The 25,696-nt window shown below is 35.5% G+C and overlaps 1 protein-coding gene across 1 annotated transcript in view; it reads right to left on the bottom strand.

The window, feature by feature from the left end:
* side-VI (sidestep VI transmembrane protein) overlaps nt 1-25,696 on the bottom strand; it is a 740,122-nt gene that overhangs the window by 172,607 nt on the left and 541,819 nt on the right. Inside the window, exon 6 of the mRNA XM_081732407.1 lies at nt 14,092-14,313. Coding sequence (XP_081588533.1) covers nt 14,092-14,313 — 222 coding nt within the window. The remainder of the gene's footprint in view (nt 1-14,091; nt 14,314-25,696) is intronic.

Raw genomic sequence — 25,696 nt, 5'->3', positions numbered from 1 at the left:
ATATTGCACAAAGACGTCATTTGGACGCGCTTACCAAATGACGGATCATCGGGCACTCGGAAAAATGTGACACACAGACAGCAGTAGCACGAGCCATCAATGTGCCTCAAAGTATCGTGTCTAGGTTGTAGAAACAGTTTATTGACACTGAAGACATCAGCCATAGCCCGATGGAGGTCTTCCACGAGTGACAACTCTACAACAGGACCGATACTTATCCGTAACTGCGCGTCGGAAACGGACCATGCCTGCAAGACAACTGTCAGGGGAGCTTGCACGCCAGACTATATACGGGAAACTGAGAACCACTGGCCTGTGTGCTTGACAACCAGCAACATGCGTATTACTGATTCAGGCACACAAAAGGGCCCGTTTACAGTAGTGTCGAGAACATCACCAGTGGACCCCCAACGAATGGGTCCGCGTACAGATAACGGATGAATCTCGGTACAGTTCCTAGAGCGATTCCCATCGTACTCTGATCTGGCGCAAACAGGGAACTCGCTTACATCCCAAAAACATTGTGGAAAGGAATCGGTATGGTGGAAATGATGTCCTGGTCTGGGCAGGCATTATGATGAATGATATTACTGACTTGTACATTTTCGATGTTGGGTCCATCAATGGCCAGAGATACAGAAATGAGGTTCTGTATGCCCATGTGTGGCTTTTCAGGGACGCAGATGGTCCACAATTTCTGCTCATGGATGAGAATTTCCGTTTCCATCAAACCAAACTGGTGGAAGAATACCTAGAGACGGAAGATATCCAAACTATCGAGTGTCCAGCGTGATCACTTGACTAAAACCAGATTGAATCTGCTTGATAAACATTAGGAAGACATGTTGTGGACCCACCAGCAGCCTCCTATGACACACCAGGAGGTCTGTACTGCTCTGCATGAGGAGTGGAATCAGCTACCCCAAGAGCTCTTCAACAACCTGATCTTGAGCATGGAACATCGTTGCCAGATATGTATGGCTGTTCGAGGCGACCATATCCTATATCAATATTCTTTCGATGCCGCCAGTGCGTATCACAGTATTTCTGTGGTATTTTGGTACTAAAGTTTGAGTTTGTGTTGTGTGACCCCTTGTACCATTCTTTGTTTCAAATTTAGTCTGTTCTGTGTTAATGTGGTCTTTACATGTGTTATGTTGGTATGGCTATTAAATGTGGTGTGATTTTTTTACGTGTGATTTCTTGTCCTATGTACTCGAACAGTGATTATGCTTAAGTTTTAGATACTTGTACATATATATAACTAAAGACCTTAATAATAAAGTTTACGACAGATTACACTGGAATGTAGCACACGTTCACTTTTGTTATGCTTCTTCAGAGAATTGGCTCTCAGCGTCAACTGTCTAAGTACGTACGTTTTACTAACTCTTAAGATTCTACTACCTCACTACATTGAGCCAGCATGAACATGTAGTCTTCATCTGAAATCGAACCCGAAACTATTTGATTAATGAGTACTGTATAATAATAATAATAATAATAATAATAATAATAATAATAATAATAATAATAATAATAATAATAATAATAATAATAATAATAAAGCACGTTTACTGGTATCATTTTCCTTGGTAATTTTAAAAATATGAATATTATTGTTTTAATTAAATGATTTTTAGTTGAATATTCTAGTGATGAGGGAGGAAAATTTAAAATTGTTCCTGGTTTAAATGGGGGAGAAAATGGAACGAGTTCTATAGAGCGAAATTTCATGTTTGTTTTAATGATGTGGCTCGCCTCGGTTCGACTTGCCGTGAAATTAGTTCGACTGAGGTCACCCTTCTCTTGTCGACAGCAAACACACACACATACATCCATATACACACTGATACCAGAAACCGATCCCAAGTATAATCCCCCCCCTGTTCCCGAATTTGCTCCCTCCCTTTTGACCTCTCATTTATCTTCAGTATTACTACCGCGTCTCTGTTAATAAACATCTCGCGATCAACACGCATTGTTGACGTCGGTTTTATAGCTATCAGAACAGTCGAAACTTTAATAGCTTTCCTGGGGGGAGGGCGAGAATTGGAAGATGAAGGTTACCATTCGTAATGAGAAACGATAGTAAATTACCCCCACCCCACCCGCACTTCTACCCTCTTCCTCAATCTCATTGAATTCATATGTTACATTTGTGCCTCAATGGAAATTGTACTAAAAATAACCCGATGTGCTACATATTACTTTCACACCAGTTGGCAGATGATTTCTTGAACTTAATTAGTATGTATGGGTGCCATAAAATTATTTCTCGTTTTCAGCTTTTTTTCCAACTTCTGGGAAATATTTTCTCCATTCGACTGCCTGTCTCCCAGTTATGATGACTGCGTTACCCATATTGCCAATTTGACTTCAGGCATAATAAAATTGTTTTAACCAGTTTTCATTTCAAGAGATATGTCAAAATGATTATAATCAATTTTATGTTGCTGAAAATTGTTAACAATATATAGAATACAAACAGAAATGGTCCCTGTATTGAAAAATATCTAGTGTATGTAATACTATATTTACATGTTGGAGTAGTATACAATTTATAACTGGCACATGCAGTTAAAATATAAATTGAGATTATTTACGTATATATTTAAAGTAGAACCAATTCGAAGGAGCTTATAACCAGAATTAATATTTTATTTATTAATTTATTTTATACGTGAGAGGTGCGACACATCTGAAATTGGTTACAAAATGAAATTATATGCTTATCTATATCGTAGTGTCTATTGTCGCGTGCGTTCGACTCATGAAATGATGCACGTCCCTAAATTACTGTAACACTGCCGAAAATATTCTTGGAAATTCTTCAACGCGACACTATATTGGCGCGCGAAATAGGATAACATTATTTGGTTTTGATTAAATTTCGCAATAAATTTCTTGGATTTTGGAATAGACCAGAGTCGTACGCAAGGGGTGGGTCCGGACCTTCCCGAAATCCCGACTTTACTGTAAGTTTAGTCTAATTTTAGGGGTAATTTTACAAAATTAATGTAATTTATCCTGATTTAATTTGGACCCAAACCTTGTTTAATTTGAATCTAAATTCTTATGTTCCTGACCTTAGAGAATGTTTTAGAGAAATAGTTCGTTTTAGAGAATGTTTGACAGGTAAAGATTCTAAGAAATACAGACAATTTCTGGTGCAATCTCTTAGGGACTGAAAAAACTAACTTTCCTAAATTTCAATCGAAACTTAACTTAAAATTATTTGTTTGTTTTCTCCGAATATTTTTTTCAAGTTCCTACTCTCAAAGAAAGTAAAAGACAGTATAGTTCGTCCCTATAACCAGTAATTAGAGTGGAATTCCTTGTAGCTTTGCAGTTAACAAACACAAAGCAACAAACCCTATAGTTTAAAAATGCACCTAATTGTAACAGTTTAAAAAAAATGTAACAGTAACAAACTCCACAGTTTAAATATGGACACAACTCTTGACAGCTCGCTTTTCCCTAAAGAATTCAATCTATTAAGGAATGTAAAATCACAAACTCCACAGTTTAAATATGTACTCATTCTTAACAACTTCATCTTCTCTAAAACTATCTAATTCTTTAACGAAGATAGAGCTACAAACACCGCAATTTAGACATGCAAACAATTGTAACAGCACCTTTTTCTCTAAAGAATTCAATGTATTAGAGAATAAAAAGCTACAAATTCCACAGTTTAAATATGCACACAACTTTTGTCAGCTCTCTTTTCTCTAAAAAAAAAAAAAATCCAGTAAGAAATACAAAGCTACAAATTCCACAGTTGAAATATGAACTCAACCTTAACAGCTCTAGCCTCTCTAAAACTATCCAATTCTTTAACCCTTTCACTGTGGAAGGCGACGGAAAAAAATTTCCCTAACCTGCGAATGTCGATTATAGTCGACGTGTTAAAATTGGTCTGTATCTTGGGTTTGTCGATTGTAGTTGCCAAAGGTTTTCTGTGTGATTTCTATTGTTAATCGAAAACAATAGAACACAAACAAAAATGAACGGTACAACTTTGGCGACTACTCTCGACAAAGCCAAGATACGGACAAACAAATTTTAACACGTCGACTATAGTCGACATGCGCATGTTAAGGAAATTTGGTTCTGTCGACAAAAGTCGACTTCCTCTGTGAAAGAGTTAACGAAGGGAAAGCTATAAATTCCACAGTTTAAATATGCACACAAATGTTGACAGCACACTTTTCTCTAAATAATTCAATCTATTAAGGAATACAAATCTCACCGTCCAAATATTTATTCAACATGAACAGTTCCAGCTTCTCTAAAAATTATCCAATTCTTTGACGAAACCAAAAATACACAAACCATAGTTTGAAAATGTATCAATTGTAACAGCATCCTTTTCTCTAAAGAATTCAATTCCTTAAGGAATGCAAGGTACCAGTTTAAATATCCACTCAATCTTAATAGCTCCAGCTTCTCTAAAGAATCCAAGCCTTTAACACATGCGAAGTTACAATTTCCGCTATACAAATATTACGTAAACGAAACTTTGCAATAGCAAAGGTAACTAAGAAAGTTCTTCCGCTTTTTGTGGAGGTCTGTGTTCAATTGTCCCTCACACCGTCAGTTGAATGTGAATGGAGATAAGGCGAAGGTCAGTTATTGGTGCCGGCATATCTAACATACTACCTGGTGTGTGGTAGTTCAGTTACACCGTGAACTTGCTTAAGTGAACATCGGACTTCCACACATCGTCATAGGAGCCATATGCTGTACGACTTCAAACTTTAGTCAAACGTCGCTGCAGCAAGACGGAAGATATGCCAGGCCTTGGTGAGGGTGTGGTGACTACGCGGACAGTGTAACGCTGGTTTAACAAGTTTAAGGTCGGTGTTGAAATACTCGAAGACCCACCACGTGCCGGAAGAACAACACATGTTCAAAATGAAGATCTTCAGGCAACAATTGACGCGAACAGTTGCCACACATGTGAGAAACTGGGACTACAATTCAATGTAAGTGGAGGAACCATTTGGCAGCACCTTCATCAACTAGAGAAGTACTAAAAGTTCGGTGGATAGGTCCCACATGATTTGACTCCGGGCCAGAAGGCAACGTGAGCAGACATCTGTGTTTCTTTGCTGTCTCGTCTGATGAAGGGGCCACTTCTGAACAGGATGTTGCATGTGATGAGAAGTGGGTCCTGTATGAAGCTCCATGATGCGGTCATCATTGAAGAGCATCCCATGAAAAGGTTCCAATACAGCACTGCACTAGAAGGAGGTCCTCCTGTGTGTTTGGTGGACTGCTCATGACATCGTGCATTGGCAAGTGCTACCAGCTGGTCAGAGCATCAATAGATCTACGTACTAGGTTCAAGAAAAACTCAAAATTCTGGAACCAGCACTTCCGAATCGCGAAGGGGTCCTCCTGTTACAGGACAATGCTAAACACCACGTGGCTAGGATACCATTCTACACCTTGGATGGGAAGCACTATTACATCCGTCATACTCCCAGAATATTGCACCGCCCAATTATCACCTGTTCAATTCCTTGGATAATCACCTTACAGAACACCAGTTCAAGTCTCTAGTAGAGGTACAAAATGCAGTTGATACCTTCTTGGCCTCACGGGCCACCAAACTCTACCGCGATGGAACCCGTGGCCTTTGAGAACGTTGGCAGAAGGTCATCGATGCTGATGGGGACTAATTTTGATGTTTTAGGTACCTCTTAGGTGACACCGATGTTCGAAGATGGTGGATGAAAAAGCTACAGGATATTCTTGGTTACTTTTATAGTAACAACATTGCATCAAGAAATGCGAAAAATGAATGAGTGGTTTTGTTTCAGTGCTACAATCCTACTGCTTTGCCAATTTACACGTAGCTGGACATGGCTACATTTTATTTAGTGGCGTTAGATTTTAATAGGTCTGACATAATTAGGCACGTGCGTTCATTCTCTGACGCATTGCAAGTTGGGAAGTCAAAAACAATTACAAATAGGAGTATGATATTAGCATTTGTTTGTTTTCAAATTCATTCATTGACCTGAAATACGAAATACTAAATTGAATAAACAATAGATTGAATTACAGTATATTGTCCGTTTTATGTGAATTAACGGTGTATATATATATAAATTTTAATTAACAAATTTACATTGAAAATGATACAGTATATAGATTTATAATTCAGGTTAGTGATATAATTCAAGCCAGTGACAACCCACCATATACTTCAGTTAGCTATTGTTCAATGTGTTCCACTTTAAGGGGTGTAAGTTCAGGCTTTAACTGTGATCGCCATTGGATTATTGACGAAACAGTTTGATGTAAGACTCAACAAATACAAATAATGGTATAATGTCACTGCCAAATGTAAGTAAATCGTACTTATAACAAGTGAGACTACACCATAGCAGTAACATTCTTGAGAAGGAAATGCCGTTACATTTAGTTATTTTGGACTAAGGTTTGGAGAAAAGATATACTGGGGAAAGAATAAATTAAAATAATTAACCTATCTGATGTGAGATATTTCTTCTAAAAAGAAACATTGGCCAAGTTTTCAGCTTGTTAGGTTCCTTAATTTTGTTTTAAACTAGTCTCTGAAACAGAGAGATTGCAACACAATTCCTGCAATGCTATCATTTTATCATTTTTAATGTTAATTACCACAAAGTCTTAAAAGAAGTGCAGTATATTACTTGTTATTCAGAGATACTATTCTTATATATTGTCATCTCTTTACCCTTTTTTTAAACTTTACTTCACTGATCTATAGGAAATGGATTAGCAAATTGAGAAATGAACAAAGCAAGATTGGGAAAGAAAGATAGTACTCCATATTAGAACAGAAAACCAGATCATACGTTCTAGGGAGGAATTATTATTAAAATATATGTATATATATTTTTTTCACCCATAAGCCATATGGTGCAAACACGCCTGTGTAGGACGCCCAAAGCAGATAATGAGTTTAAAATGCTGTTGAGCCTGAAACTTGTAAATAAATGACGGGAAATTGTGTTGATACTGTGGCATCGCAAGGGGAGTGCGGGGAAAGGGACAGGAGAGTCCTGTGGGCAGATGCGGAGGGGCTGAGAGGGGACAATTCTGGACGAGAAATAAAGCTAGAAATACAGAAAGAGAGATACAGAGACGATTATTTACAGAAGCCTGAACTGGTCTCGCATTTAAAACCTTAATAAAATCCCAGAAACCGTAATATGTTTGTCCGTTACATTATTTTCAACACAATTTTCGTGTCCGTATATATAATATGTAAGGCAGAAAACTAACCGCGTGGCTTTAGTGAATTTTCCACCATATATGGGTGAAAAACACAATTTAGCGGAAAAAATGATACGGTGATTACTGAACGTAATACAGTTTATCATGAATACGTATATGTGTGTGTAATGGAGTTTATTCACATATATGAACTACAAATGCGTATATATATGTAACTGATGCAAGTAATGTCCTCTATTATGTTTTTTCACATGTATGCTATTATTACTATTATTATTGCGAACGCTGTAGGTGTTTTTTTTTTTTTTTTTAATTTCAAATCACTATCTCGTTTACTAACTATTTAATTTATAGTCTGTTTGCTTATTGAAACATGCTCATCTTTGTAATAATATAATTTCACTGTTTTAATTAACTGCTCTTTTCTTTCATAATCTATTTGTGAACAACTTCATAACATTTGTGTATGTAAGGTACACTTTAATTATTAAAATACATCACCTAATTTTCTCGGAGTGTGATTGGAAAAACCTGTAAATTCCAGTAGATGTTTATCAAATAAGTACTTCACACATCATTTCTCAATATAGTCTACTTTAGGTTTTAGACGTATTCTAGCACCTCGTAAGGCTCATGGCACACATATCAGAGAAACTGGGTACGTGTTGTCGAAACTGAGACATCACTTCATACTGTATATTCTTGTCCAAATAAAGCTTATATCTTTTGAGTGGATCAAAGAAATGATAATCATTTGGAATGAGCTCCAAGCTATGCGCTGGAGACTGGAATCAAATCATCTCATGGCACTCAAATCTCAGCAGGGTATCGTGTGGTGACTGCTTTATGGGGAGTCGCATTGTTGCGTTGAGGTGGAAGTGGTGAGAAATCCTAGAGAATCTTCAACTAATTACTTCCCTTGTAGTTCAGTTCAATCAGAATTTGAATTAAGGAATTTTTACAAGGGGATGGCGTATACTTGAGAAAGAAAATTACTATTTATGCAAAATATTTTGCAGTGGATCTGTCACAGATGCACTTTTTACAGAGGAGAATTTTCCCTTCATTAACCAATAATTGAAACACCGAGTACAGTATGTCTATATTATTCTGTATTTACATTTATAACTAATATAATTATACTATATACAGTATCGGCATGAATTGTGACTAGCCTGAATTTGTGTAACTCTCTATACTATACATCTCTTATTTACGAATATGTTCCATTTTTGTTCATTAAACAGAGGCTGGTCATTTTATGCGTGCCACTTAGAAATTGCCAGCATATGTTACACATACCCTACTTTGGTAATTCTTGGCTTATACAGTAAAACTGCAGGTGACTTTTTCTAACATGCCAATTTTCTTAGATCAGACTAAAATATAAAATTGCTTTCACTTTTTTCCTTCTTCACTGTAGATGAACTGATGTTACAGATAAATATATTGATAATAACGAAAGGTGTCTATTCATTTTGGTTGTTGACAAGAGAGATCTCTGCTGCTACAAAGAACTGCCTTCCGGTAAGTTGTTGAGATCACTTGTTCAGAAAACACTAGCAAACATTTTAGCCAGATTTTCTTTTCTTGATTCGCAGTGAAGGTTTTAGCGCTTTTGGTTACCCTTTTTAACAAAAAAGTTTGAGAAGGTACCGTAACTGAGTGTTCCTTTTAAGAAATAAGTTGGGAAGAAACCAAAACTGAGTAGATCTTTTAATAGCATATATTACTGTCCTTGCTCTTAACCCCTCGTCCTCCAACTATAAATTGAAGTGGGATAGAACTAAGCGGTTAGCGTACGCACCTTTGGCGTGGGAGATGCAGGTGCAATTTCCGGATGGATTCCACGTTAAGCTGTAGGTCCACATCTCGTATAGCCTCGTTGCTAAAAGGAACGCTAAACTTAAAAAAAAAAAATCAAATCAAATCAAATTAAGAGGGATAGAAATATCTAAAGTTGGAATACAATTAGGTACTCTAGTGACGAAATCATCCACAAGAATTTTAGCCGTCAATAATTAAACCATTACGATTTTCTTTCTTTATGAATCGTGGATCTACTGATTAACGTGGAATCCGAACCCCATGAGCTCCTGCCGGGAATTGAACCTGCATCTCCCACGTTAAAGACGTGTGTGCTAACCGCTCAGCCAGTAAGGAGCTCTTGCAAAGAAAATAATAGATCGTTTTAGCCAATATTCTGAAGTTATATAAAAGAAAAAAAAACAGTTAAACCCAATTCAGCATCTAGATGTAGGTGTAACTGCACTTATACATTTTTTCAGCGTTGACTGAGTAGTGTTAACCAAATGCTGAGTAACTTGAATTAAGAAGGTGGGAATCCTGGTTTAATAAACCATGATAGCAATACTAAAGCAGTTGTGATTACCATATTACTCAGTTGTGTGCGCCATCTGGTCAGCCACAGACCTTCATAAGCAAGCAAGAGGGAGTTAATTAGTTTAATTAAAATAAAAATATCTGCTCAAATATAAGAAAACGCAAAACAAGAATGTCAGACTCCAGGCAATGTATTAAATTTCAGAATCTGATTTAGTTAATTTCGAAGCCTGCCTGCGGTTGTTAGCTTTTATTTTTATGGACTTTAAAAGCTGTCACATCTGATGAACACGTTCATTCCATCAACTAAAAACACACAAAATCGATATTGAGCCAGCACTCACAGAAAACCTCCTACGCACGGATTTCCTGAGAAAATAGATCCAGAAAGCATGGCCCACAAAATACAATGTATCTTTTGAGTATAATGAACCCTTTTTCTACGCTTAGAACGAAATTAAATGTTTTTGCAAAAGTGTACAGATATTCAAGGTTTCCTTTCAAATCATCTTAAAGAGCCATAAAACATTTCTATCCATTATTAGGGAAGTTCCTCGCTACCATGCAACATGTTGACTTAATGAATGAATTGGTGCTATTAAAATATTCTAATTAATTGCTTTAATGTTGCTTGAAAAACTTCTCCGATAATTGTACATTCATTTTCCTAACAAGAGTTACTATTTTCTGAGGAACAGTGATTTACTGGTAGTATGTTCACTCTCTGATATTAAACCCCCAGTTTCAATCTTACACTGAAAATAATTTCAGGAGTTTCGTTGTATAAAATTTGAAATAAATAATAAATAACGGTTTAATAAACCTTGTTGACGAAACGGAAGGTACGTTCTATCTAAATAACATTTATATATATATATATATATATATATATATATATATATATATATATATATATATAAGAAATGCAGAAAAAGAAGAAAATATGATACAGCTTTTCTAATATAAATTTCCAAATTATGTTATGCGTAGGTACAAGATGTTCAGTCTTACAAAACAGACATTTCCGTTTGTCTGGCTATTTTCTGATATCAAAGCAGAAAAACGGTAATAACTAGCGAGAAACGTTTTTTTTTTTTTTACGCGTATTCAGAACAAGTTCCTTTTCCATTCTTATCCCTTTGTTGCAACCGGAAATAGTATAATATTTTCCTGTTTCATTATTGACCGCCATAGAGTAAAAACGGTAACAGATATCGAGGAACGACTTTTCTGATATTGATTCAGCGTTCCAAGAATATGTTCCTTCTCCGTTCTCCTATCTCTATCGCAACCGGAAGTAGTAGAACTATACCATTTTCTGTTTCATTGTTGAACTTTTTAGAGAACATATGGTCATTTATAACGAAAAACGGCTCCTGAATACATATTTAGGGTTCCAAGAATATGTTCCTTCTCCGTTCTCCTATCTCTATTGCAACCGGAAGTAGTAGAAATATACCATTTTCTGTTTCATTGTTCATAGAGCAAATATGGTCATTTATAACGAAAAACGGCTTCTGAATAGATTTAATGTTACAAGAATACGCTCCTTCCCCGTTCTCCTATCTCTATTGCAACCGGAAGTAGTAGAAATATAGAAACTCTGTTTCATTGTTCATAGAGCAAATATGGTCATTTATAACGAAAAACGGCTCCTGAATATAGATTTAATGTTCCAAGAATACGTTCCTTCCCCGTTCTTCTATCTCTATTGCAACCGGAAGTAGTAGAAATATAGAAACTCTGTTTCATTGTTCATAGAGCAAATATGGTCATTTATAACGAAAAACGGCTCCTGAATATAGATTTAATGTTCCAAGAATACGTTCCTTCCCCGTTCTCCTATCTCTATTGCAACCGGAAGTAGTAGAAATATAGAAACTCTGTTTCATTGTTCATAGAGCAAATATGGTCATTTATAACGAAAAACAGCTCCTGAATATAGATTTAATGTTCCAAGAATACGTTCCTTCCCCGTTCTCCTATCTCTATTGCAACCGGAAGTAGTAGAAATATAGAAACTCTGTATCATTGTTCATAGAGCAAATATGGTCATTTATAACGAAAAACGGCTCCTGAATATAGATTTAATGTTCCAAGAATACGTTCCTTCCCCGTTCTCCTATCTCTATTGCAACCGGAAGTAGTAGAAATATAGAAACTCTGTATCATTGTTCATAGAGCAAATATGGTCATTTATAACGAAAAACGGCTCCTGAATATAGATTTAATGTTCCAAGAATACGTTCCTTCCCCGTTCTCCTATCTCTATTGTAACCGGAAGTAGTAGAAATACACCATTTTGTGTTTTATTGTCGACCTCCATAGACAAAAGACGATAATTTATAACGAAAAACGACTTCTGACATTATAAATTTAGCGTTCCAAGAATACGTTCCTTCTCCGTTCTAATACCTCTATCGCAAGGGGAAGTGGTACAAATATACCATTTTCCGCTTCATTATTGATTTTTGTTGAGCGAAAAAGGAGATATATAACGAAAAACGGCTTAAGAATATAGATTTAGCGTTCGAACCATACAATCCTTGTCTGTTGTAATACATCTATTTCAACCGGAAATAGTATAAATATACCATTTTCTGTCTCATTGTTAACCTCCATAAACAAAAAGCGGTAATTTGTAACGAAAAACGGCTTCTGACATTATAAATTTAGCATTCCAATACTACGTTCCTTTTCCTTTCTAATACTTCTGTAGCAACCAGAAGTAGTATAAATATAGTATTTTCTGTTTCATTGTTGACCTCTATAGAGCATATATGATCATTTATAACGAAAAACGGCTTGTGAATATAGATTTAGCGTTTCAAGAGTACGTTTCTTCTCCGTTCTAACACCTTTATCGCAGCCAGAAGGGATAGAAATATAACATTTCCTGTTTCTTCGTTGATCGCTATACACGAAAAACTGTGACGGATAGCGAGAAAGTTTTTTTATGTGGATTTCACACTCCAAGAGTTAGTTTCTTCTCCGTCCTTATACCTCTGTCGCAACCAGTAATGGTAGAAATACGTTATTCATTGTTTCATTGTTGATCGAAATAAAGCAAAAACGATAACGGATTGCGAGAAAGGTTTTTTGTGTGTGTGTGTGTATGTGTGGACTCAGTGTTCCCAAAATAGAATCATTCTCCATTTTCACCCCTTTATTGCCACCGGAAGTGGTAGACAATTTCCTGTTCATTCTTGACTGCCATATAGATAGAAATTAATTTTCTTATTTGGATTCAGCGTTCTCAGAACATATGCTATAGTTTCAATTTTAGCACTTTCTTTTATTTATTTTTTGTAACATGAAGTGAAGGAAATCTTTTGTTTCCGGTTGCTACATTGGTTCATAGACCATGAACTAAAGAGATACCGAAAAAGGTTATATATATGGATTCAATGTTCCAAGGATAGCTTTCATTTCCAACCTTATTCCTATAGTTCTACTGTAGTGATAGATTTATCATTTCCGCTTTCAATAATGGATTCCCATAGTTTTGGAACCTACTATAGATCCGCAATGTGAAACAAAACTCGCTTGTTTTAAAATTATTTCAAGCCATGTAAAGATTTTGATATAGAATATTACCTAGGTATATCCATATCTGCTCAAAGTCTAAGGTTTCATATATTTTCCTGATTCACTTGTAGCTTTACATATAATATGGCACAAATATGAAACATATACATATACTGTTTTTTTAATACTAACTAATAGAACAACTGTTTATCAAATATTTACCCGTTATTTGGAATAAAGTATTGAATAGTTTATATGCAAATGTGACACAGTATTGGATTAGTAATTCTGACAGTGAGTAGCTTAGTTATATGGATTCGTCGTTAATTATACGTTCGTAGTTTGAACAATATTTGGAACAGTTCTTCGATGTTCAAATACATAAAACCTCCTTAATCTGAAAACCAGTAAGTTGGACTTTGCTTAATTCAGGCTGCAAAAACAAAATAAAATAACAGAATGCAAGTTCTTAAATGTGACTAGAAGTCAACTATAGTATTATTTTGTGACGGTTAAAAATACTGTACTGTATTTGCCCTTTAATCTAGATATTATTGAAATATTCAATAGTATTGTATAGGTATTTAGGTCTATGCCCTTCAAATGCACTATAATAAACATAAAACACAGTTTTAATACAATTTTTACCACCCTTTTAGGTTATTTAAGTTTTGAACTAGTACTTGCTGTGGAGACATTTCACATTGTTAGGAATTTTGAGTCCAGGACAATTAAAGCATCCTTAAATGTGTCCCAAAATTTTCGCCAATAAAATATGAAAGATCATTAATTTATACAATAGCATTTTGTAGACAGCAATTAGCTTTCTTTACTGTTTCATGAATATTCAGATATCTTCCTTTAGTAAGAACCTAGTGAAAAAACCTTTAAGAAAATTTCGTTGTATGTAGGAATATACTTTTATTCAAATACAATAGTTATTTTTTAAAAATAAGAGTAAAATATTTCATAGCAAATACTTACAGTACATGTTTACGCGGATCTTGGTAGAAACTGGCATGCTGATGTTACTGTTTCTGGCCTCGCAGACGTATTCAGCGTGAAGATCTGACCTCCGAAGACGTGGAATGACGAGTCTGTTTTGCATTACCGGTAAGTCATCTGATGTGCGGTGCTCACTTTTCCCGTCTAGTGCATGTACCAGCTGCTCATCTCGGTACCATCTTACTCTTGGAAGAGGTTTACCTGCAATAAACGATTATGAATAAATTATAAATTTCCCATTTATTGTAGAAAATAATTGGCGAGAGTAAATATTAACTGGAAGATGTAGTCCAAAAATCTTTTGGAAATTTTGTCTTAAAACAACTGTTGAGGATATTAGAATTGAAGTACTACGTAAATGAGAACTGGGTCATTATGCCTTCGTTACATTGCATAATCACATGAGGAAATCTGTTATTATTCTTCTATTTGTTGACTGAAGTGTAGCGTCTTTTCCAGCACCGAAGCTCAATGAGAGAACGACCTAGGCTTATGAGGATCTATAGTTTAAAATAGAATCTAATTTCCATTTGATACAACAATACTTTCAATTCTAATAATGTGAAAGTGACAATCCTTGTTACAGGGCGTAATTTTGTTTGTGTGTCTGAGCTTTAGCGTTTAATTGCCGATATGAGAAATGTCTGAAATTTTCACCAATTTGCAAGAAAATTTCTTTTGTACATTAAAAAAAAAGATTTAAAATATATTGAAATATTATCATCATGGTTTAAACATAATCGGTTTAAGGTCAAATCTTAACTGTTTACAATTTTATATTTTTGAAAATATAACATTAAAAGTTTACTACGTAACATTTTAGAACTTAAAAGTATTATACTAATAAGGAAAATTAGTACTTCCAAAAAGTCCCATATTGTTAATAAGTAATCATAACAACGTACAGCATAACAATGAACGTAAAATTGTACTGGATAACAACGGAGAACGTTTTACAAGATACTGATATTCTAACATGTTTCAAGGTTTAACATTCACTTATTTTCTTGGAAAATGGATAAAGTAATTATGAAATTGATCAAAGAGGGTTAACTTCTACTTCTTTTAAAAATGATTTCAAGTATAGTAGTCTTGCCTGGTATACAGTGCAAAATACTACATACTTTCAGCCGATTTCATTTAAAAAGGACCTCAGAGATTATATAAGGAATCGTTGGTCATATTTCGAAATGGTAATCACTAACTGAATAAGCTATTCTCAAAGGAAATTTTTACATATAAAATATTTGAAAAAAAAATAACTAAAATTTAAATAGCTTTTGCAATGCTTAATTGAAAAGCGTATTCTAATATATGCAGCAACCAGATAAGTAACAAAGTAAGATGGGTTGTATACTGCAAAGGGGTCAATAACCCTTTTTGTAGCCCATCTTTCCCCAAATGGTTTAACACTGTTTGATGATGGGTCTTGGGTCATTGGCGATTCATGATTGATTACATGCCGATCTTGGTAGACTTTTCCTGGAATAACATAATTTTCTCTGATTGGCCACCCATTGGGTATTGAAATTTCCAGAACGGTAGTGACTGAAGACACTTACATCACAGTTAGTTTTTTTTTTAATTATTATTATTGAACGACCTTCATAGCACGTTACATTATAAAGTAATTTCACAATGTTGATATTACTGATAAGATGCACTACGCGAAATAATATTTGTTTCCAAAATCTTTCATACCGAGCTATAAGGTTAATGCCTGTCAATTACAAAGCAACAAAATGTGAATAGAACACACACACAAGGCACAAGGCTGATAAAGCATAAGTATGAATTGTGGTATTATATAGATATAAAAGCAAAGACTGTATGAAAAAGATAGTAAATAGCAGTGTCGCGTGTACAGCTTATCAAGGAGCATGGTTTCTATGGCGTGATAGTTTCTCAATTGATACTGGAACATTTTTGTTTATAGTAGAGATATTACAGTGGAAATGAAGAATATTATTTGATGATTCTTTCGGTTTGAATAGAGCGTTAAAAGAGAAGGTATCTATAAGCGCACTTACCGTTCTTACTCTACGTAGAGCAATATTGAAACGAATAATTTCATTGCAGCTATATGATTAGCGTAATTATTTTTGTGAGCGACTTGGATTCAATTTCGGGTGGGAACTCATGTGGTTCTGATCCCTCGTTAAGCAGTAGATGCATGCCTCATATAGCATCTGTGCTAAAAGGGATGCTAAACTCGAATTGAACCAACATTGAACCCATGTTCAAAGCATAAATTACAGTGACTACCTCTTCCGGTTTAGAAGATAGTTAAGAAGAAAAAAAAGAAGTATTCTTGTGACACGTAATCGACTACTGGAAACCAGTTCTTGCTACTTGTTGAAGCGCCAAAGTACTTATGATGATGATGATGACATGAAATTAATACTGAGTAAATAAACTAAAATATCGATGAAAAATAGATTGAATGAAAAGTTTGACATAATATCGTCAATTTTTATTTATTTATTTATTTATGTTTCAAATTTATGTCCAATATTACTATTCTTTTGTTAACACTTCCAAATTGTTACTATATACTTTCCCCGCAGTTTGTTTTCTCTAATATTCTCCATACTTTCATTTATAATGTTCTAAGTACATCTCTCCCTCTCTCTCTCTCTCTCTCTTTCTCTTGTCGCTTTTATGAAAGGAAAAAAGAAACAGATCAGCAGGTAAAAATGGAAGAAAAAGACGCCCGTTAAAATTAACCCTAAAATTACATAATCACCAGTGCATATTTTAAGAACACTTTCATGCAGGTGACGGTTATATGTATTTTAGAAGGTGAGAAATGAGTTTACTTCTTTCTCTCCCTCTTTTCCTCTCTATTTCACACATACACACGCACATAGAGAAAGAAAAACATTTTACGCTTATGAAGTATTTTACTCATATTGTTACCTATCTTTTCTCATTCTCACCTTCACATTATCACGAAAAAAAGAAAGTACGCAAAGAAAAAAGGAAAATGCTTGAAAGAGGCGTAGAAAAGAAAACAAAAGATGAACATAATGAATGGTATAGTTGTATAAGAAAGAAAGGAAGGGTAACGGCAGGAAAAACTATAGTAAATGGAAGGTGATTCATATTTCACGCACGATATGAAGCTCATTACTAGCAGCCAGAGGTTCTCAGCGCCCATTGTTTCATCTTTCTACCCTGGAAAGATGAAGTTTCATAGCGCCGTGTTAGCACTTGGATTATGAATGAGTCCCCAAGACCCTCTAGTACCAACCAACAGCAGCATCAGCTTCTCACTCCAATCCTCCCTTCAGCAGTGTGCGCACGGGGTGTAAACTAAGATACCATGGAGAAGTAGCGACGTACAGGAGGTCGTAATGAGTTCAACACAACACGATATGTGTGTGAGTGTGTGTGTGTGTGTGTGAGGAGTGAGCTTGACTGTATATGTATATGTATATATATGAGATTTTAGTCTATCCTAAATGCAACAAAGCACCGTTGCAAACTATGAGAATGAATATATCTCTTTCAAATATGAAACCTTCTATTTATTAATGCTATTGGGTACCTATACTTCTTATATCTTTTACTTTAGCGCATCAATTTATAAGAGAAACGATTCTTCTGTTTTCCCTGGAATTTTAATAATGCAATTTGCGTTTACTTCCTTCTTCAAGACTAATTAAATATTACTTACATTTTCACAATCAATTACATTACATGTAAACTACGAGGCGCATCAAGAGATTTAAGTTTCCCTAAGGAAGGCAAAGGAAAGAAGAGAGAATGACCTTGAAACTTCTATTGTCGCAGATACAGTACAGATGATACTACTTTAAAACACATTCACCACCGGAATTGAGGTATCTGCCATACTGTAGAATCAACTTCTGTATTCGATGTTGTAAAAAAAGAAAAAGTCAGCCACCTGGAAGTGGAACCAGTATACGACAATTGTCTAGAATTGTTCATCATTATCAACATATTTACTAGACATGAATCTTATGAGGTGAAAGAATACACGAAAAGCGCTCAGAGCAGATCCGGACTACACTGAGAAAAAATTGTATGTGGCGCACTTAAAATCGTATGTTACATTTGTAAATCCTGTAGTTTTTGGACTTAACGTACAACAAACGTATAACTGAAAACGCACGTTTTATAATAATTTCTGTATAAGTGTTTCATCTATACGTACTTTCCGCAGGAAACAATATAGGCGGTCAGGATCTCACATACAAATGGACGCATATAACATAAAGCTGATTAAGGTAACATACATTAAGGTAAGCTGTGTATAATATAAGAAAGACTGTTAGATATTAAATATCCTGCAAGGGCATGATGTAACATCTAAGGGCAGTGCCTATGTAGCAAACGGATAACGTATGTTCCGTACTGATTTCTATAGTAAGCAAGATGATTCTGTATATTTGTACAATATGCCGCTGTCCGGTGAACGGATTTTTCTCAGTGTACAGCCAATCTTCTGTAGATGTTCCATTGTGACATATTTGATCACTTACCATATAATCTGGAACTTGCTCCGAGCGACATTCAAGTCTTGCTACACAGATTGGGTAACATTGTGCAAATAATAACGCTAGAGAAACTAAAGTATGTCTGTTGAGAACTGCAACCGATTATATTTCTTTTGTTTCTTATTTTTCTCTCTCTTCGTGTTCCTCTGAGAGTTGTTGGAAAGAAACACCTTTCATCAACTCCTTCGTTAAGAATCAACATTCTAAGCGCTTCTGTTTCTGACATAATGTTCATGAAGTATGGCACATATGTATATGTCTCACAGAATATCAAACATACTCAAAATAAATAATACTGGTAATAATCTTAGTTACAGCCCAGACAACATGTACGTGTACGACACATATGCACTATCTATGCATAAGCTGTACATTTGCACATGTGCATTTGTGTGGATGATGAACACATACATAACTCGTGCATAAGCCGTACACGTGAATTTGCGTGGATGAAGCACACATACATAACCCATATATGTGCACATGTGCATTTACGTGGGTTATGCACACGTACATAACCAGTGACTAAGTCGTGCATGTGCACATGTGCATTTGCATGGATAAAGTACACATTTACATAACCCGTGCCTAAGCCGTTACATACACATGTGCATTTGCGTGGATGAAGCACAAGTACAGAACCCGTGCTTAAAGCCGCTATGTGCACATGTGCATTTGCATGGATGAAGTACACATTTATATAACCCGTGCTGTAGCCGTTATATACACATGTGCATTTGTGTGGATGCAGCGCACGCACGTAACCCGTGCTTAAGCCGTTATGTACACATGTGCATTTGCGTGGATGCAGCGCACGTACAGAACCCGTACTTAAGCCGTTATGTGCATGTGTGCATTTGAATGGATGAAGCACACATTTATATAACCCGTGCTGTAGCCGTTATGTACACATGTGCTTTTGCGTGGATGCAGCGCATGTACATAATCTTTGCTTGAGCCGTGTATGTGCACATTTGCATTTTCGTGGATGAAGCACATTTAAATTACCGGTGCTTAAGCCGTTATGTACGCATGTGCATTTGCATGGATGCATCGCACGTACGTAACCCGTGCTTAAGCCGTTATGTGCACATGTGCATTTGCATGGATGAAGCACACATTTATATAACCCGTGCTGTAGCCGTTATGTACACATGTGCTTTTGCGTGGATGCAGCGCATGTACATAATCTTTGCTTGAGCCGTGCATGTGCACATTTGCATTTTCGTGGATGAAGCACATTTAAATTACCGATGCTTAAGCCGTTGTGTGCACATGGGTATTTGCACGGCTACTACACGTGTGTATGAGACGTCCATAATACCGTACAAGTGTATACTTTTACTTTCATTCTTTTACTCTCATTCTCATCAACAGAAAGTAACCTCCATTTTTGGTAGATGTCGTTTTTCCTCCAGGCGGTGTTATAGAGACTTTTCGACGAATAACAGCTAAATGATTGTAAAAACTCCATAACGTCCACTGAGCTAGGATACAAGATCAACAGGTGGCAGCATTGTACTGATGTAACTACAGTCAGACAGTTCATAGGTTTACAAAATTATTTTCGTAACCGATTACAGCAGAATATGTTGCGTTATTTGTTACTTGGCAAACATGTCAAAGATACTACCTAAAGCTTTGCTCGTTGCAAATAATAAACTCCAAAACTAAAATTCTCACCGACAATTATTAGTTACTTGTTATATACTTTGAAGGTGATGTCGTTGCAGTTACTTCCAAGAGAAGATATTCCCTTCTACGGGTTTTGCATGATAAAAAAATCGTTGCAGTTATAGATAATTTTACTGCGTAAGACACCAAATATATAAACTCTCTTTTTTCGTTGCATCTCGAATTTGCTTTTACATCACCTCTGTACTACGAGAAAATCACCTGTGCACTACATGTAAGTCATCTGGGTACTGCTTCAAATCACCTCTATCGTACATGTAAATCATCTGGGTACTGCGTGTAAATCACCTCTGTTCTACATGTAAATCACCTGGTTACTGCGTGTAAATCACCTGTGTGCTACATGTAAATCACTTGTGTGCCACGTGTAAATCACCGCTGTCCTACATATAAATCACCTGTGAACTACATGTAAATCGAATACGTGCTACTTGTAAATCACCTGCGCGGTAGGTGTAAATCACTTGTGCAGGACGTGTACGTATGCATTGCACATGTTTTGTGCACGTGAAGATGTTGAATAGGACCTGGCATGTATGTGTGCATCACATGTACAGGCGTGCCTTTATACAGATGATGCACATGTTGCATCCGTGCAATTGTACATGTACTATACGGATACTGTACGTGCATTGTGCTGTCTGGGAGATTAATAAACCAAAGTAAACTGGGAAGATTTACGAGAGGTCAAAGTATAGCACAATGAAAATTAAGTGAAATATTTCAGTTTTACGTCTCATAGTTTATTTAGGCTAAGCGAGACGAATGATTGAGGCAAGTAAATGGTGATGGATGAATTGGTGGAATAAGAATGTGGGAGAAACGGGAGTACCCCGAGAAAACCCACGGATACGATGTTGACCACGACCAACTAGGACACGATTTCGTCCACGATGTCGATTACGACCACTTTTCCGTAATTGAACCTGAGATTCCACGCACTTGAGCCACCGTACCCCTTAAGTATAACATAATAAAATAGTAAACTAAATCACATTTTTTAAAAAAATAGAAATAACAAAAAGACAAATCAAATCTTTTAGCTTAAATCCAATGTTATGGTATTTAAGACAAAGAAGAAGAACATATATTACTGGTCGATATATTGGTATTTTGATACTCTTCGTATTTCTATATTTAATAACCTTTAGTATATCATTCCTTCTATATTTTGATATGTAACATTTCGAAATTTCAACCTTATTTTAATATTTTCGGTATTCGATACTTTTTTACACTTTGATATTTTCAGTACTTGCTCTCCTCTTCATTATATATATATATATATATATATAGTCGATCTTACGATATTCGAAATTTCGGACCTTCTGGACCTTCACAACACAACGAGATGTATTTGTCACCTGCTTGCACTGTGCTGCCTCTATTAAACCATACCCTTTTATCAGAACATATACAGACTTGCATTCATTTGCCCTAGTCCACAAGTCATAAATTGTGTGCTACACATTAGTTAATTTCTCTATTTAGAAACTAGTTCGCCTTTCATTTATTTTTTAAAATAAATCTTTGTTATAAGTAGACACTATATTTACAATATTGCTAATTAACCATCTTATAATTTACTGTCTTAAATCTTAGATACGCTTAAATATATTTGTTCTTGATGTTGAGTTCTTGTTGTTCTAAATGGCATTTTAAGTCCAAACCGATGACCCATATCTCGGGAACCACAAGTATAGGGGAGACCGGGATATTCACGAACACTAAGCTTTGATTATAAATAAATCTTTTGTTTTTACAGATACAATTAAGTTTCCTTGTGTATAGAAAGCTTATAGATTTTGCTCTTTATTAAAGTGGAGAGAAAAATCAAAAGTAACATTTCTTCAACAAATCAGTGATATGTTTTAAAAATGTTCCTATGTTGAGGGTTGCCTCAGTGGTCGGGGTAATGCCGAATATACTGTTTACTTTAAACTTTCCTTTACGAAAGAAGTGAAATACATTTAAATACATTAAAAATATACCGTAATTTAATATTCAAATCTTTAATAACAATTGCAATTACAAACATAACTAATAAATATAGCAAATAATAAATATAGCAAATTATTCTAATTAATAAAGCTAATAACGCTTATTACTAAGACATGATCTAACTCCCAAACCAATTTCATTACTTATTACTTACTTTTCAATAAAAAGAAACTTATTCAAAATTTTTTGATAATTTATTTCACACCATGGAGCAATCCCGAATACTCAAGGGTAATGACAAACATTCTATCTGGTATTTCCCCATGAGACCTCATTTTATTGCTCAAGTTGAAACTAATTGTTGAGTGTATACAGGGTAGCAAGATTACAAAGTAGTAATACTCAAATGTAGGGGAATTTATAACCTTATCTATAACAATATAGGTAAGAACCAACTTAGCTTGCCCAGGTTGTTGAATCAACGTTATAAGTGAATCGACAAAGATAACAAAACGTCTTCTTCCTAGCAATCCGTTCAACTGACTGTCACCAAATTTAAGCTACACTTTTCCAGGTCTCTCGGCTAGCGTGCAGCGAAATCGTCTGTTTTTTAACAAGTTTCCTTGGGCGTAAACTTGGGTGTTCGGCGTTACCCAGTTTCCGCGAATACCCCGGCTTCCCCTACATACCCTCATGTACCCACTAAATCCTTCAAGGTATACCACCATGCTAAGTTTGGTCAAAGATCGGATGACTTTCATTGATCATCTGCTACACTTTGTGATTGACTTTTTTTCTTTTTTAAAGAGGAAATGAAGTAAGAACAAAAGTGAATAAATGTTAAATTCCAACCAACCAACCAGGTATACCTTAAATTGCCAAACCCTACCTATACACTTATCTGCAGGAAATATTGAAATGATTATGTCCATGCACTACGATTTTCCCAAGTTGACATATCCGTACATCGCTACTACATATATCAAAACGAATAGAAAGAAGTTAGTATTGAAAATAGTATAGAGGCTTAGTTCCAACTAGAGTAACTTGGCAACACTACTAGTTGTAGAAATCAACTAGCTTCTGACGCACCACCAAGTGTGTGAAGGATGATTAGGAGTTAAATCCCAAAGGCAAAGTTCACACAGTTTGTTTCCGAGAGTGTCAATAACGAAAGCTCTTATAAACAAGATAGTTTCAGAACTTTTTGAGTAAAATGGTCATACCAACCATCAGTAAAACTTTCAACACACATACAGAGAGAACTGGGTAGTTGTGGACCGTTAATAGTAATTATGGAATTAAGTATTTATAACTGCTCTTGAATATGTCATTAGGATAGAATCTGCAATATTGCAGTACTAATGGATCATATGTTTTGAATTTAAGCTTCTATTTGATTGAAAGCTATAAATGTTAATGGAAAACAATGTGATTAAAGTCGATTAGGCGTTCATCATTGTTGCTTCACAACCAAAATGTTTGGAGTTTAACTCCGTTTCTAATCATCCGAATTGAATGTTTTACCTGTCTTTTTTTTTCACTCACAACATAGGACCTCCGAGATAGTAGTACCTTTAAATATACACAAATTCTGGTCAACTTTCTCATTATTGTTGTTATTAGTATTGCTATAACCTATATTTAATTAGTACAATGTCATGGTTTAAATAGAGGATTGTCAGGTGAATAAAGATTACGTGTTCTACTGTAAGATTAGCCAGATTCTAATAAGAAGCGTTCCTGCAAGTGTGTTATAATACATTGCTGAACTCTTGACCAGATGTGGTTACTCAAATGAGACTGATCTTCATCAAGTCTAACCTTAACATCACTTCTCATCACAAAAAGCATGTAAGGTTAAGGGTAAGTGAGGAGCAAAAAAGTTGTATGAGGCTGAGTAGGAGATAGTCTGAGGTTTATGGTTAATTGAAACTAAGTGCATGATACAGGTTAATATTCTTGGTAAGAGACAAATGTTAATTTTACAGACTGAATAAAAGGAAGAGTTTTGAAATTGACTGGTGAGAAACGTTGCGATGTTGTGTGATTGGTCAACACTTGGTTGTCGAGAATGAATGGAGTTCGGTGATAAATTCTCACCTCTCCTTTACTCAACTCAATAATAAAGAGGAGGCTATATTTTCTTTAAATGTAATGTTATAATGTTATTTTTGTTTTGAGTTCCTGTTATTCTTTTCTATTTAATCGGTAACTGACTCATCAAGTTAAATCTGACTATGAGCTGTATTAGCTACAAAAATTATCCGTAGAATGGAAGGCATCCTTTTCTGTAACCTTAGTTGCAAGTGTATTGGAACTACACATTCAGTGATGACTTCAGTACCTTTCAAAGTTGATAAATTATCTTTATTATGTCGGTACAATCACTCTACTATTTTACTGTTTTGTAAGATTAAAATAGTGTTTGAGACCTAAAACTTGGTTGAATTAGTGTTGCTCGCAAGAGTAAAATTTTCTCGTCTAGAGAGACAAGAATAGAAGCTTCACGTTTCTCGTCTATAGTGATCGCGAGAAGTCACGAAGCTTGGTCAATTTCAGTATCCAATAGAACGCGAGGGTGTGTCCCGGTTGTCAACCCCATCCATGAAACTTTTCCAGTGTTGTCTCTCGCGCTATACGGAGAACATCCCCCGAGGGTACAGTGTTATCGTATTCCAATTTATTTATTTGTGTTATTTCGTTCTTTTATATTTTTGCTATTATTATTGTTATCGTTCATATCAAATAATTATTAGAATTTGTATTAGTTCTTTACGTTTTCTGTGTTAGTTCTTTTTTTGTCGATCGTTTGCCATGTTTTCTAAGTTTGGCAACGTTGTTGGAGCACTTCTGTTGTTTCATGTTTTCTCAATGTGCGTTCGAAATGCAGCCCCGTGACTCGTGCCGAATTCTTCCGTTCCATCATATATGAGGCAAAGACGTTCTACGTATGATTGGTGCAGAGCCCAGGTTTCACAAATCCTGGCGGTCACTATAGTCTAAAATTTATAAAAATACTTTTCGTTTCATAGGCAACACTAAGTTTAGCTAAAACCAGTAAACTTAGGAATATAGTACGGTTTACAACTATGATAATGACATCAATAGTATTGATACTGCCTTCTGCTTTTGTAAGTTGATTCCCCTATGATCACATGAATTGCCTGCTGTTAATAATTCAATTTTGGCCAGATCTGCAGATACGCCTTTTGCCTTTGGACAGCAGTGAAGCAATATTGAGTGATAAAAAGTGATGTCTAAAAACTGATACAATCAAGCAATCTTACTCACACAATTTGAAGACACTTAACTGGTATGAATAACATTTAGGGTTGAAAACTGACTTTAGAGAGCAGATGCCATTAGAATTGGCAATACACACCAATTAAGAACTAATTAAAGAGATACATTTGAAAAGAAGA

This window comes from Thermobia domestica, chromosome 11 (genome assembly GCF_964235325.1).
Source record: "Thermobia domestica chromosome 11, izTheDome1.hap1.1, whole genome shotgun sequence".
NCBI lineage: Eukaryota > Metazoa > Arthropoda > Insecta > Zygentoma > Lepismatidae > Thermobia > Thermobia domestica.
The sequence above is the reverse complement of the archived record's forward strand: the minus strand, read 5'-3'. Positions and strand labels throughout refer to the sequence as shown.